This window comes from Oryzias melastigma, linkage group LG7 (genome assembly GCF_002922805.2).
Source record: "Oryzias melastigma strain HK-1 linkage group LG7, ASM292280v2, whole genome shotgun sequence".
Classification (NCBI taxonomy): Eukaryota; Metazoa; Chordata; class Actinopteri; order Beloniformes; family Adrianichthyidae; genus Oryzias; species Oryzias melastigma.
The window spans coordinates 792758-806854 of record NC_050518.1 but is presented as its reverse complement, the minus strand read 5'-3'; the positions used below and the strand labels follow the sequence as shown (position 1 = coordinate 806854).

The following is a 14097-nucleotide window of genomic DNA, read 5'->3' as shown; positions in this document are numbered from 1 at the left end:
TTATATATTGAAATAGCTCAAATTTCTGTTTTTGTTCTTTTTGCTTCATATGTTAGTATTTTGGTAAAAACTATATTAGTATTTTCTATGACTGTTAAGCCCACAATAAATGGTGAAATATGTAAAACCATGTACTGCATCATAGCTACATGTTTAAAGTTTGCAGCAAAAAAAAGTGTGTAAATCAGTTGAGTATTCAGCGAGTTATCATTGATTAAGCTCCAGAACTCTTCGTGGCACCTGTCAAATAGTTTACATCAAGTGGAGTGGGCGACCGGTCCAAGATGGCAACACTATTACATCTATCTGGCAACACTGGCAGCTGTTGGATATAGCCGCCAGTGTTGACAGATTGAGCGGGTTCCCGCCCAATTGGGGGGTTTTGGTTCTAAATTTGCGGGTGAAATTGGCTTTGGGCGGTTATTCACGTTTTGGGCGGGTTTAGGGTCGGTTCAGCGGTTTTTATTTCCTTATCATAAAAAGTAGCGGACTAAGTTAGGCTGGGTGGCGATCGGACTTCCACTAATGTTCTATGTTCTGAGGCTCAGTGAACGCACCAGGAGGAGACGCTTCATGGTCCTGGGCTCTGTCGTTGTTAGGTCAATTTCAGACTTCACCCAACACTCTGTTAAAGAAGAAAGACAACGAGCTCGGAGAGCACACAGGAAGACACAGATGACACACATCATTGTGACGCAGATGATGACACAGGTGAAAGAAAAACAGCTGTTCTTCAAACACCTAAACCACAAACAAAGAAGCAAATGATATCATTTCTGGGTTTAACTAATTATTGTAGAAGTTGGATCCCCAATTATGCAGAAATAACGGCCCCTCTACAACAGCTAATGTATAAGGAAGAGTTAAAAATTATGTCGATCCTTGAATGGAACAGCACTACCAGACTACAACCCTTTCGTTCAGATGGTAGACTGCAGAAATCCTTTTATGACTTTGGTACTAGTACAACAACATGATGAACAGAAACCTATAGCTTACTTTTCATCAAAATGAGACAGTGTGGCGTGTGTTCTGCCTTACTGTGTTCAAGCAGTAATACCAGCATCAATGGCTGCAGAAGTGAGCTCTAAAATAGTCCTTTTTCACCCTCTGACACCTAAAGTTCCACATGCAGTATCAGCCTTATTGCTGCAAACATTCTGGCTGTCCACTCTGCAGAGCGTTTCCTGTTCAGGGTTGAGCATCAGCACCCACAGGAAATCTTCTGCTTAAAGCATCATAGCATTTTGCAAAACACTTCTACTGAAGTATAAGAGTCTAATAAAAAGTAAAACGGTAAAGCATAGAAAAATCAAAGCATCTGTATGATAATATTTACATAGATTCAACTTCATTTAACCCCTTGTTGTCTCGCCTGCCAATAACTGTGTTAAAAAGCTTGGGGCTTGGTGTGGGAGGGGCTTTCAGTTCATTTTTTTAGCGTGATGATCGTTATATTGAGTGGCGTGTTTGCAGTAGTCCTGTCTTGTGCCGGTTTATACTTCTAACCGACTCGTAATCGCTCACGTCGTTGTGGTCGCGAGGCCATCGGAGCAAAATCGATTTAGTCGCTGCGGAATGTGACACCTGCTAGTGACGGCACACACGACTGGAATTTTACGTGTAGTGTGCAATAGCAGGCTGATCGCGATATTTAACTTGAATTTATTTCAGCGATTGGAGCACGCGACTACGCAGAAAACTGTCTCGGTCTAACCACGTGAGCAGAGCGGGACGATAGCCAACACGTGTGCAGGAGACGAGCAGGCCGCAGTCATCGGGATTTCCGGAGGTGGGAGCGTCGGAGCCGAGACAGGCCTCTGGTGGTGGTGGAGAGAGCCAGGTCCCGGAGTGAGCTGGGCAGCAGTATTAAGCAGTGGTTGAAAGGAGGATTTCCCTGCCATGCAGCAAGCACTCCATTGATTCGCCTTGGTAATTCACCAGCTGTATACTGTCCTTCAAGAAAAGCCGTGCTGTTTTTCTATTTTCCTTTTTTTCTGTCCGAGCTGGAAACCCAGTTCAAGCTCTGGAAGTGACTGAAGCCCCAGAGACAAGCGTGACTTTTTTTTGAACACTTAAGTTGACTGGCGATCCAGTCTGGAATGCAAACTGTTGATCTGATTTCCAACAGGAAAGAACTGCACAAAACTGACTTACCACTGTTTTTGATCGTCTTGACTCCCAGCTAGGAGAAGATTGACCTGATGTTGTTTTGTTTTGATGTTAGTTGGTCTGAGGAGACCAAGGACTCTGCTATTTTGAATTATTAATCCTTGCCTGTCATTTGTTTAGTTTTCATTTTATATCGGGTTGTAATTAAAATTCTGTTGTATTTCCTTTTATTCCATTTCTTTTAAAAGATGGCCTCCACTAATACCCAAATAGGGAGATTGATCAATTATTTCTGTGTGGTTAGCTATTTTTGTTCGTTTACTGACTGAAGTTTGGTTTCATGTTTATACTGCGCTGTCAAAGAACTGATCTGGTTTGTGAGTTTTAATTTGTTTTCTTTGGACCTCCCAGTGGAGTGTAATAGTTTATGTTTTTATACCACAGAAGGTTAACCTAAATTAGCCCCCTTACAAAATAAACATTTGGTGTTTTGTTTTAACAGACTGCTGAAGTCTGGGGTGCTCTGTTGTAAGATTGTTCTGGGTTAGGGGCACTCCATCACTCTGGCTGGATGTTGTAGAGGCAGGATTGGGGCGGGCGTGATTTAGATACACTGCAGGACCACTCTCAGCTGACCGTCAGGGGGTCTATTTCTGAAGCCTCCCCTACTACATCCACTCACCATTTCCAGTCAGGCCAGGGTGACAAAACACACGCCTTCCAAACGAAGACACAGGGGATAAAAGGGACTGACGGGTGCAGGCAGAGACCTGTCAACCTGTTAGACGACCAGAGCAAGCTCAACATTTGTACCCCTATTAGAAAAGCTTACTAACCTTTACATTTGGCGTCACGAACAGGATTAACTTTACATTGGAAACCCAGACTTAGCACAGGAGTATTGACTCTTTTGGACCATAGTTTCAACATGTCAGAGTTAGAGGATTTAAAGAGGGATTTTGCTGAGTTACAAAGGAGGCTTGTCATGGCTACAGAACACCTAGAAACCCAGACGCTGGAACCCGGAAGAAACACAGCGAGAGACGAGCATGGCAGGTAAAAGGTTTAATGGCGAGGTAAGGAGGTAGAGCCTGAGCAGAGCTTGAGGTAGGTTCCCAGCATCAGGCAGAGGCGGGTGACGTCACTGGTGGATTCCTCCACAGGAGTGGGTGGCCGTCAGGAATGGAGGTACGAGGAGGCAGAGGCTCGTGGTGTGACCGCAGGGGATCCGGGCTGAGGCTGATTCGGACAACCGCTCGTGATAATGAGTTCATGAGGGTGAGGAGAGAAAGCATTAGACAAAGGTCTGGCGTGACGTGGCAAAAACTAGACTTTGACGAAGTGACCAACTATGCACCATCAGGGGCAACGGACTGGCGAGGAATGATGGTCCTGGAGCTCCTTATGAAGGCAGACGAGGTGATGAGGTGAGTGGTCGCAGCTGGGAGGAATCAGCAGCCAAATGGAGAGGGGGAGGAGACTAACAGAGGCACCATGACAGTACCCCCCCACAAAGACCGCCACCTGGCGGTCAAGGGCGGCGATCCGGGTGGGCACGGTAGAAATCCGAGATGAGCGAGGGGTCCAGAATAAGGGAGCGGGAGATCCAGGAACGCTCCTCAGGACCGTAGCCCACCCAGTCGACCAGGAACTGGAATCTGCGACCCCAACGACGGACGTCCAAAATCTGGTTAACGACGTAGGCAGGGGCGCCGTCGATGATACGGGCGGGCGGTGGAGAAGCGAACCGCGGGCACAGAGGACTGTCCCGGACTGGCTTGACCTGAGAGATATGGAAGGACGGGTGGATTTTAAGGGCTTTGGGCAGACGGAGACGGACACAGGTAGGGTTGATGACCCTCTCGACAACATAGGGTCCGATGAATCGGGGAGCCAGTTTCTTCAAGGATGCCTGAATGGGGATGTTACGGGTGGAGAGCCATACCCTCTGACCGGGTTGGTAATCGGGTCCCACCACCCTGCAACGGTTGGGGATCTGGCAGTTGCCCTCCTTGGTGCGGAGGAGGGCGGCCTTTGTCTGAGTCCAAATGCGTTGGCAACGCTGCAGGTGGTGTTGGACAGAAGGTACTGCCAGATCCAGTTCCTGAGAGGGAAACAGAGGTGGTGAGTACCCGAGGGCGGCCTCAAAGGGAGAGATCCCGGTGGCGGAAGCAGGGTGAGTATTATGCGCATACTCGATCCAGACAAGGAATTGGGACCAGTCCTGGTGGTTCTGTGCCGCCAGACAGCGGAGAGCTGCCTCCAGTTTCTGGTTGGCCCTCTCCGCTTGGCCATTAGACTGGGGGTGGTAGCCGGAAGTGAGACTGACCGTGGCCCCTAAGGCAGAGCAGAAGGCCTTCCAGACTTGGGACGTGAACTGGGGGCCACGGTCAGAGACAATGTCGACTGGTATCCCATAGTGGCGAAAAACATGGTTGACCATGAGGTTAGCAGTCTCGGTGGCGGTAGGGAGTTGAGGAAGGGGAATGAAGTGAGCCATTTTAGAAAAGGGGTCAACAACAGTGAGGATGACTGTGTTACCGTTAGACGGGGGGAGTCCGGTGATGAAGTCCATGGCTAGATGAGACCAGGGGCGGCTGGGAGTAGGCAGAGGATGGAGCAGACCTGCAGGAGCAGAGGATGAGGATTATGAACGGGCACACGTGGCGCAGGCTGCGACGTACTCTCCCACGTCTTTTTGCATGGCTGGCCAATGGAACTTCTCTTGGATGCGACTCAGGGTCCGGTGTATTCCCCCATGGCAGGCTAAACGGGAGGCATGACCCCAGGTGATGACCTCTGAGCGCAGTTCATCTGGGACAAACAAGGTACCTCTCGGGACGGGAGGGTGGTCCCTGATATTTTGCAGGGCTTGGAGTACCTTGTTTTCCACGTCCCCGGTGAGGGATCCGATGATGCAGGTGGATGGCAGGATATTGGAGGGGGTGTGTTCCGATGGACTGTACTTCCGGGACAGAGCGTCAGGCTTGACATTACGGGATCCGGGTCTGTAAGTGATGGAGAAGTTGAAACGGTCAAAAAAGAGACACCAACGAGCTTGCCTGGAGTTGATTCTCTTGGCGGAGCGGAGATAAGGCAGATTTTTGTGGTCGGTCCATACGATGAACGGCTGCTCAGCTCCCTCCAACCAGTGACGCCACTCCTCCAGCGCCAACTTGATGGCGAGTAGCTCCCGGTTCCCGACATGGTAATTTTGCTCTGCTGGTGACAATTTGCGGGAGAAGAAAGCACAGGGTTTGAGCTTATCAGTGGAGGCTTCTTTTTGGGAGAGGACAGCCCCTACGCCTGAGTCCGAGGCATCCACTTCGACTATGAATTGCCGAGACGGGTCAGGTTGGATGAGGATGGGGGCGTTAACAAAGAGGTTTTTGAGTTTGTTGAAGGCTTGTTGAGCTTCAGTGGACCAGACGAACGGACGGTTAACAGACGTAAGACGAGTGAGGGGGCGGCATTGCTGCTGTAGTTCCTGATGAAACGTCTGTAGAAGTTAGCGAACCCGAGGAACTGCTGCAGTTTTTTCCTGTTTTCAGGAGGTGCCCAGTTGGTGACTGCCCCAATCTTAGAAGGGTCGGGACAAATGCAACCGACCTCAATGATGTAACCGAGAAACTGGACGGTGGATACGTGGAATTTGCATTTCTCGTGCTTGACATAGAGTTGATTTTCCAGTAACCTTTCGAGCACCAGACGTACATGGTGTTCGTGCTGGGCCTGATTGTGGGAGTAGATGAGTATGTCATCAAGATACACAAAGATGAAACGATTGAGGAAGTCACGGAGGATGTCGTTTACCATCCTCTGGAAGACTGCCGGGGCGTTGGTGAGGCCAAAGGGCATGACTAGATATTCATAGTGCCCGAGGGGGGTGTTAAAGGCAGTCTTCCAATCATCGCCATCTTTGATGCGAACTAAATGATAAGCATTACGGAGGTCTAGCTTGGTGAAGATGCGGGCTCTCTGCACAGAGTCAAAAACTGAGGCGATTAGTGGCAGAGAGTATTTATCTTTGACGGTGATTTGGTTACGTTCGCGGTAATCAATACATGGCCTAAGTGTCTTGTCTTTCTTTTCTACAAAGAAAAATCCTGCCCCCACTGGGGAGGAAGAGGGTCGAATGTGGCCTAGAGCAAGCGCTTCTTGAATGTACTGCTCCATAATGGTTCTTTCGGGACCTGACAGATTAAATAGTCTGCCCTTAGGTAAGGGGGCACCTGGCAGTAGGTTAATCTCACAATCATAGGGTCTGTGAGGAGGAAGAACGCTAGCCTTGGTCTTGCTAAACACAGCCTTAAGGTCGTGGTAACAACGTGGGATGGTTGTTAGATCTACGGGAAACGAATTCTCAGAGTCAGGGGTAGGTACAGAAGGCAGCGTGGATAACAGACAGGTGGCTTGTCAGGGTTATTTTTAGGACAGCCGAAAAGAGCAAACTCAGGAGTAAAGAGGAAAAATTCTGTTTATTTCAGTCTCGTGTGTGGCTAGTGACTGCTGTGACGCCTCTGGACAGCAGGGGGCGCTGGATCCCTTAGAGCACAGGTGTCGGAATCCAGGCCTGGAGGGCCGGTGTCCTACATGTTTTCCAACCAACCTGCCTTTGAAGCTCCTTATTGGCCAAACACACCTGATTCAGGTAATCAGCATCAGATGAGGCAGGATTTCTGGAAAACCAGTAGGACGTTGGCCCTCGAGGACTTGAGTTTGACACCCCTGCCTTAGAGCCTCCGGCGAGACGGGAAAAGGCGTCCGAGAGCGGCGAAGAAGACGCGTCTTGACCTCCGGACAGCAGGGGGCGCAGGATCCCGCAGAGCCTCCAGCGAGGTGGAAAGGGTATCCGAGAGCGGCGAAGAAGACGTGCCTTGATGCAGGAGTTGAACGTGGAGCCGTGGAGAGGAATCGTGGGGAAGAGACGTGGCGAGAGGCGAGGGCCCGTAGAGAAGAGTCGTGGTGAGGGGCCGTAGAGAAGAGTCGTGGCGAGGAGCCGTAGAGAAGAGTCGTGGCGAGAGCCGAGGAGCCGTAGAGAAGAGTAGGCTGCTTTCCAAAGCGATGCGTTGCTGGACGTAAACAGAAAACTACTGAGACGTTCCGGCGGAGAGTGGAAGACAGGAGAGAGCTTAAGTAGTGGCAGTAGCAGGTGAACGGCATCTCAGGTGATTACTCCGACCGGAAGCCAGGCCAAACAAGGTGAGAGCAGCTGCAGACATGGCTAGACAGTAAGGGCTCCAGTGAGTGATGGATCCCTGGGACCAATTGAACTGGGGGTTATGTAGCTTGAGCCAGGAGAAACCTAACACAATGGGGGTGTGAGCAGACTGCGTGATAAAGAATTGGATGGACTCTCTATGGTTACCTGACGTGACTAGTAGGATGGGCTTGGTGCGGTGAGTTATGCGCGACCGGTGTTGACCCCCGAGGCCGGAAGCTACTATGGGGGTGTCCAGGGGTTCTGTGGGGATAGACAGGCGATTAACAACATGGATGTCGATAAAACTCTGTTCAGCTCCAGAGTCAACGAGGGTTTTTAAATCGTGGACTTGGAGATCTAGGCATAGCTTGACAGGAATCAAAAGAAAGTCTTTGTCAGAGACTGTGGCTTTGGGCTCCCCTCGCGGCCTGTCGTCTAGCGAGGGGATTTTGGAGTTTAAACGGTGAGGACAAACAGAAACTAAATGGCCTGTATTCCCACAGTAGAAGCAAGCTCCTGCTTCGAATCTCCTACGACGCTCCTCTTCCGACAGCCTGGAGTGGCCGATCTGCATGGGTTTGTCCGGAGGTTCGGAAGGGACAGAGAGTTCGGTGACAGTGCTCTGTTCGATCGGTAGGGCGTAGGCGAGATTTAGAGGACGAGGAGGAGGTTGATATCGCTCTTTTTGGCGTTCGCGTCTCCTAATGTCTGATCTAAGAGCAGCGGAGACTAACTCTTCAAAAGAGCGTGCTTCGGGTTGGGAGCAGAGGTGGTCTTTGATTTGTTCGTTCAGGGACTGGTAAAAAACACCCTGGAGGGCCAAATCAGGCCAGCCAGCTTCCACCGCTAAAATGCGGAAGTCAATGACATGATCGCTTACGGGTCCGTTCCGCTGTTTGAGTGCGAGCAGTCGCCGGGTCGCCTCCTCCTGTTTACGAGGTTGGTCGAATATAAGGCAAAATTCACTGAGGAAGCATTCATAGGACAGGTTAGGGTTAGCAGTGAGAAAAGCTTGGGCCCACTGAAGAGCTTTGTTATGTAGAGAATTGAGTAATCGAGTAATTGAGAAAAGAGTAATCTTACTGTGGTCGGTTTGATAGTGTCTGGGAGCTTGTTGACATATCAACTGGCACTGTAGCAAAAATCCTCCTGTTGAGCCCCCGCCCATAACAGGAATTGACTGCCTGTTTTTAGGTTTATAGCTCCTCTCTTAGATTTTTAGCCACAAGTGAGACTGTGATTGACTCTTGTGAAGAGAAAAAGTGTTTAAAGAGAAAAGAAGACAGTAACAGAGGGTAATGACATCATGAAACAACCAGGTACTGTATAAAGTCTGGGATGGGCGGGGCCTGTCTACACACACACTCAGTAATTACAACCATAGCTGTTGGCTAAGATAGTCTTCAAATTTAAACTAGTCTAAATGTACACGATACAACTGCAGTTCACGCACTTATATAAACCCACACATGTAAAAGACTTTCATTCTGTCACACATACTATTAGTATGAAGGTGAGCTGACACCTGTGCTCAGGTGAGCCTTTACGTTTTGCTAAGATGGATGATAATGGAATGTGCAGAGAGGGAAGGGGCCCGGCTATCCCTACACCAAGACCCCCCGCAAAAGCAGCTGCAGCAGCAGCAGCCAGGCCCCTTTAACACTCGCTAGGGGAATCTGCCTTAAGCACCCAGACCAGAGCATAAGAACCTATCGCAGCTGCCCCCCACGCCAGGGAGCGGGAAGGTACAGAGGCACAGAGTACAGGCCCCAGCCCAGCCGGAAGAGCAGCCCTCCCACCACACCAGGAGGACCAGCACAAGGTCCCAACCCCGGAGAGCCCCCCCAACCCCTCATGAGCAACTCGCCACCTTCCAGCAGTACTGAGCATCCCCCTGCCCCAACCAAGGTATGAGCCATGGCCCCCCAAGAGAGGCATAACAAGAGCCATAAATCTGACCATATGAATTACACAAATTAAAATATTGGTTTCTGTGAGCATTTTAAGTCTGCTGTAAAATTGGTTGTGGTCTTTGTGAATGTTTTTTGTATGTATTATTTTTGTTTGCTGTGAGACGTTTACCTGGAGGAAAGATGGCCACGCCCCTTCCAAGTTTATTAATTGGGCTGGTGTCGGGACGCCGGGAGGAGGAAGGAAACGGGAAAAAGCCAGGAGGAGTCGCATCTTGGAGGCGATCAGACAGAACAAGGAACAAAACCTTCCTTCTCCGGGAAAGATCTGCACAGCTTTTGTCCAGTTAAAAGCCCGGAGACATCAAACAGAAGTACCCAACAGCTGGTTTCTCGACGCACGCATCTGGATGTAGTGCGAGGCCTGCGCACTGTGGTGAAGTTAGTTTTAGGTTAACGAACGTCTGTCGAATATCCAACCTAAAACTAACTTCAGCGCAGTGAAGTTAGTTTTAGGTTGGATATGAGTCGGAGATGTTTCAGAGCTGAAACAGGCAGATTGAAGAAAGACATCAAAGAGTCAATCTGACTGATGAAACAATCACATGATTGGATGGAGCTCTGTGATCTGAGCTCAGTCCTGAGTTCAGCAGTCAGAACTGGACTTGAGGAATCCAGCTTTGGAACCTGCAGAGAACCAACAAACAGCAGAAAGCCACACTGTGGGAAAGACTCCACACTTCTGACTGATGTTCACGTCCACTTTATTCTTCACAGGAAAGATTGGAACAGAACACTGACGACTAAAAAGAACAGAGAAACACTTCTAATCTCTGATACAAAACAGGAATCACAACAACACAAACATCAGTCACACTCTTTATCTGACTCTTTATTTTAGCTTTTTTTTCCCCACAAAATGGTAACTTGCTCACATGACTCAACAAAGTCTGAACTGAAGTCAGTTTTAGTCTAAAACAATAAAATCAAATGTTTACCTATCAGATCAAAAATGAAGAAAAGACTTCTAGTGTTGTCATGGTAACACACACACACAGACAACATTATCTCAGAATAAACTACAACCACAATGGTTAACTTAAAGCAATATAATAAAGGTACAAAAAACTATTAATAAAAATCAACCAACAAATATTAAGCATTAACAAAATTATAAAAATCAAACCTTAATATCATAATTCAGAACCAAACATTTCAACTCCAAGTATATGTAAGAAAAGAAATTTCATGATCAAGTTAAATATTTTTGTTAATCAACACAACAATGAAACTCGTGATGCATAGAATTATTTACACATTTCTTTATTTTGATCAATGTGATCATAGTGGCTTATAAATGATGAAAACCTAAAAAATAGTTTTAGAAAATGAGAATATTCAATCAGAAGAAGCATAAAGGATGTTTTCAGCACATGTCAGATTTCAGAAAACTGTTCTTTTCTCTGCATTCAATAATCACTTGTTCCTCCTTTTCATTGAATGACTGCATCAATGTGGTATGGAGGCCATCAGCCTGTGGCTCTGTGTACATGGAATGAAAGCTCAGGTTGCTTTGATAGCTGACTTCAGCTCATCTTCATTGTTGGCTCTGCTGTCTCATCTTCCTCTCTAAAAACACTTCATATTATTGACATCATTGTTTTGTATTAATTGTAGTATTGAAACTAACTGTGGGGAACATCTAAATATTTCAAGTGATTATTATACATAATATACACAATAATTAAACCAGCGTTCGCTCTGTGGTTCACACCAGACGCGCATTTTTCCACTACAGTCGACAGGCGTTTCCACTAGAGCTTTTTTTTGTTTTTGTCATCATGGGTAATAAGTCAATCACCTAAAGATATTACCCCGTGTTTCTGCTAAGAGGTGCTGCTTTCTGTCTCTCTCGTTGTTTTACAGCCAAAACCCAGCAGCCCTCCACACCCGCTCCGGAGTCAGCTCACTACATTGATGTCAGTACGACAGATAAACTCTGTTGACTGTTTTAAAAGTCAGGTCAAGATATTTGTATTCAAAAGAGATTTTAGGTCATTTTATTTTTGTCTTTTATTGTGTTTTACCATGTTTTTACTGTCTTTTATATTATATCTGCAATATATGTATGACTGGCTGTAATTTTATTGTCTTCTTTGTGAAGCACTTTGTGATTTTTAACTGTGAAAGGTGCTATAGAAATAAACATTTACTTACTAACTATTGATCTGTGTGCATGCGTGTGCGTCTCTGTGTGTTTTCTGTGTGTCTGTGCACGCTCGCACATGTGCGTGCGCTGGTAAATTAATAAACTATAAATACTACCCCATGTTTCTGCTAAGAGGAGCTGCTCTCTGTCTCTCTCTTATTGTTTTTTTTTTACTCCCGAAACCCAGCAGCCCCACGCTCGAGTCTGCCCACTAGCCTATGTTGATCTCTGTGTGCATGCCTGTTTGTTTTGTGTGTCTGCTCACGTGTGTGTGGGGGTGCTGTGATTGTATGTTTATTTTAATCTCTACAGTCTGTTTACATGATCGCATTTGTCAATTTATTGTGAAAAACTGGTTATATGTTGGCCCTGCGACAGACTGGCGACCTGTCCAGGGTGTACCCCGCCTTCGCCCATCAGCAGCCGGGTTAGGCTCCGGCACCCCCGCGACCCCGAAAGGGACAAAGCGGTCAGGAAGATGGATGGATAGTTATATGTTGAATATAAACCAGATTTTCTCGTGTATCTTGATGTAATTTCCTGCCAGAATTGACGCGGAACGCTCAGCTCGCGCACAAAATAAAGTAGACACCGAAACAATCCGCTGCACGGCATGGGCCCTCCGCGGAGGACCGCGCCGCATTTTCACAAAACTGAAACCTTCCTAGTTAAACCAATTATTGTTTTTTCATTCCGAGTCCTCTGTTGTAAGTTTCCCTGGTTTATGAATTCTCATGTGTCTTTTGAGACTTGATTTCTACAGGCCGTTCTCCTGTATGGATTCGCATGTGTTTTTTGAGATAAGTTCCATGACGAAAACTTTCATCACATTCTTTACACGGAAAAGGCTTCTCTCCTGTATGGATTCTCATGTGGGATTTGAGATTACCTATTTGACTAAAACTTCTGTCACATTCTTTACACAAAAAAGGCTTCTCTTCTGTATGGATTCTCATGTGTGATTTGAGATTACCTATTTGACTAAAACTTCTGTCACATTCTTTACACAAAAAAGGCTTCTCTCCTGTATGAGTTCTCATATGTGATTTAAGATGAGATAATGAGATAAAACTTTTATCACATTCTTTACATGAAAAAGGCTTCTCTCCTGTATGAGTTCTCATATGTGATTTAAGATGAGATAATGAGATAAATCTTTTATCACATTCTTTACATGAAAAAGGCTTCTCTCCTGTATGAGTTCTCATGTGTCTTTTGAGATAGAATGGTTGATTAAAATGTTTGTCACATTCTTTACACATAAAAGGCTTCTCTCCTGTATGAATTTGCATGTGTCTTTGGAGACTAAATATACGACTAAACCTTCTGTCACATTCTTTACAAAAAAAAGGCCTTTCTCCTGTGTGAGTTCTTATGTGTGATTTAAGATGAGATAATGAGATAAAACTTTTATCACATTCTTTACATGAAAAAGGCTTCTCTCCTGTATGAGTTCTCATGTGTCTTTCGAGACAGAATGGTTGATTAAAATGTTTGTCACATTCTTTACACATAAAAGGCTTCTCTCCTGTATGAATTTGCATGTGTCTTTGGAGACTAGATATACGACTAAACCTTCTGTCACATTCTTTACAAAAAAAAGGCCTTTCTCCTGTGTGAGTTCTTATGTGTGATTTAAGATGAGATAATGAGATAAAATTTTTATCACATTCTTTACATGAAAAAGGCTTCTCTCCTGTATGAGTTCTCGTGTGTCTTTTGAGACAGAATGGTTGATTAAAATGTTTGTCACATTCTTTACACATAAAAGGCTTCTCTCCGGTATGAATTTTCATGTGTCTTTGAAGATTAGATATACGACTAAACCTCCTGTCACATTCTTTACAAGAAAAAAGCTTTTCTCCTGTATGAGTTTGCATGTGTGTTTTGAGATGGACTGTTTGATTAAAACTTACGTCGCATTCTTTAGAGACATGAGGTTTTTCATCAGACTTAGTTCTCATGTTAATGGACACATCATGTGGAATTCTTGTTCTTTTTCCAGACCCTGCAGAGAAACGTCTCTTTTCTTTTCGGGATTGTTTTTGTTCCTTAACCGACTTTTTCATCTTGACCTTTTTTCTGACATCAGAATCACACTGACCTTCTGACATGTGAGAGCTGGCCACACTTTGGACATGACTTCTGTCTCTTCTCTTCCTCTGATCTCTGTTCTGTGGCTCTGTCTCTTCATCTGGAGTTGATGTTGATTCTTCATGTTGGTTTCCTTCTTCATCCTGAGTATCAGTTCCATTAAAGCTCTGCTGATTGTTTCCATCTGCTTCACTGTCAACGTGTTCCTCCAAAGTAGGAATCTCCATCAAGGTTTCAGTCTCCTGCTTTAGATCAAGCTGCTCTTCATCCTGACTGATCCAGAGTTCTCCTGGTTCCTCTTTCATCGGGGAAGGTTCTGGATCCTGCAGTTCCTCTGGAGTCTGTGGAGGTTCTGGATTCTCCTGGTCCACTCTGAAGTTCCTCTGCTGGTTGCAGAGATCCTCTTCAGTCGACCAATGCTGGGGGAGGACTGCAGGGACACAAACACAAGAAGGGGGGGCTTTTAGACACTGACAGGACTTTAGTGTCAAGCACCAAGAATGTCAGGAGGCTGCCCGCCATCTCCCCCTCTGGTCGCTCACGCACACAGTCTCCAGAATACTAAGCCA

At 46.4% G+C, this 14097-nt stretch overlaps 1 protein-coding gene across 1 annotated transcript; it reads right to left on the bottom strand.

The window, feature by feature from the left end:
- Nucleotides 1-11877: 11877 nt before the first annotated feature.
- Nucleotides 11878-13593, bottom strand: LOC112158674 (gastrula zinc finger protein XlCGF57.1). The gene is made up of 2 exons (XM_024292136.2): nucleotides 13539-13593; nucleotides 11878-13442 (listed from the first exon to the last, which is right to left on the bottom strand). The coding sequence occupies exons 1-2, from the start codon at nucleotides 13546-13548 to the stop codon at nucleotides 12157-12159; spliced, it is 1296 nt and encodes a 431-aa protein (XP_024147904.1). The 5' UTR covers nucleotides 13549-13593; the 3' UTR covers nucleotides 11878-12156.
- Between the last annotated feature and the right edge of the window lie 504 nt (nucleotides 13594-14097).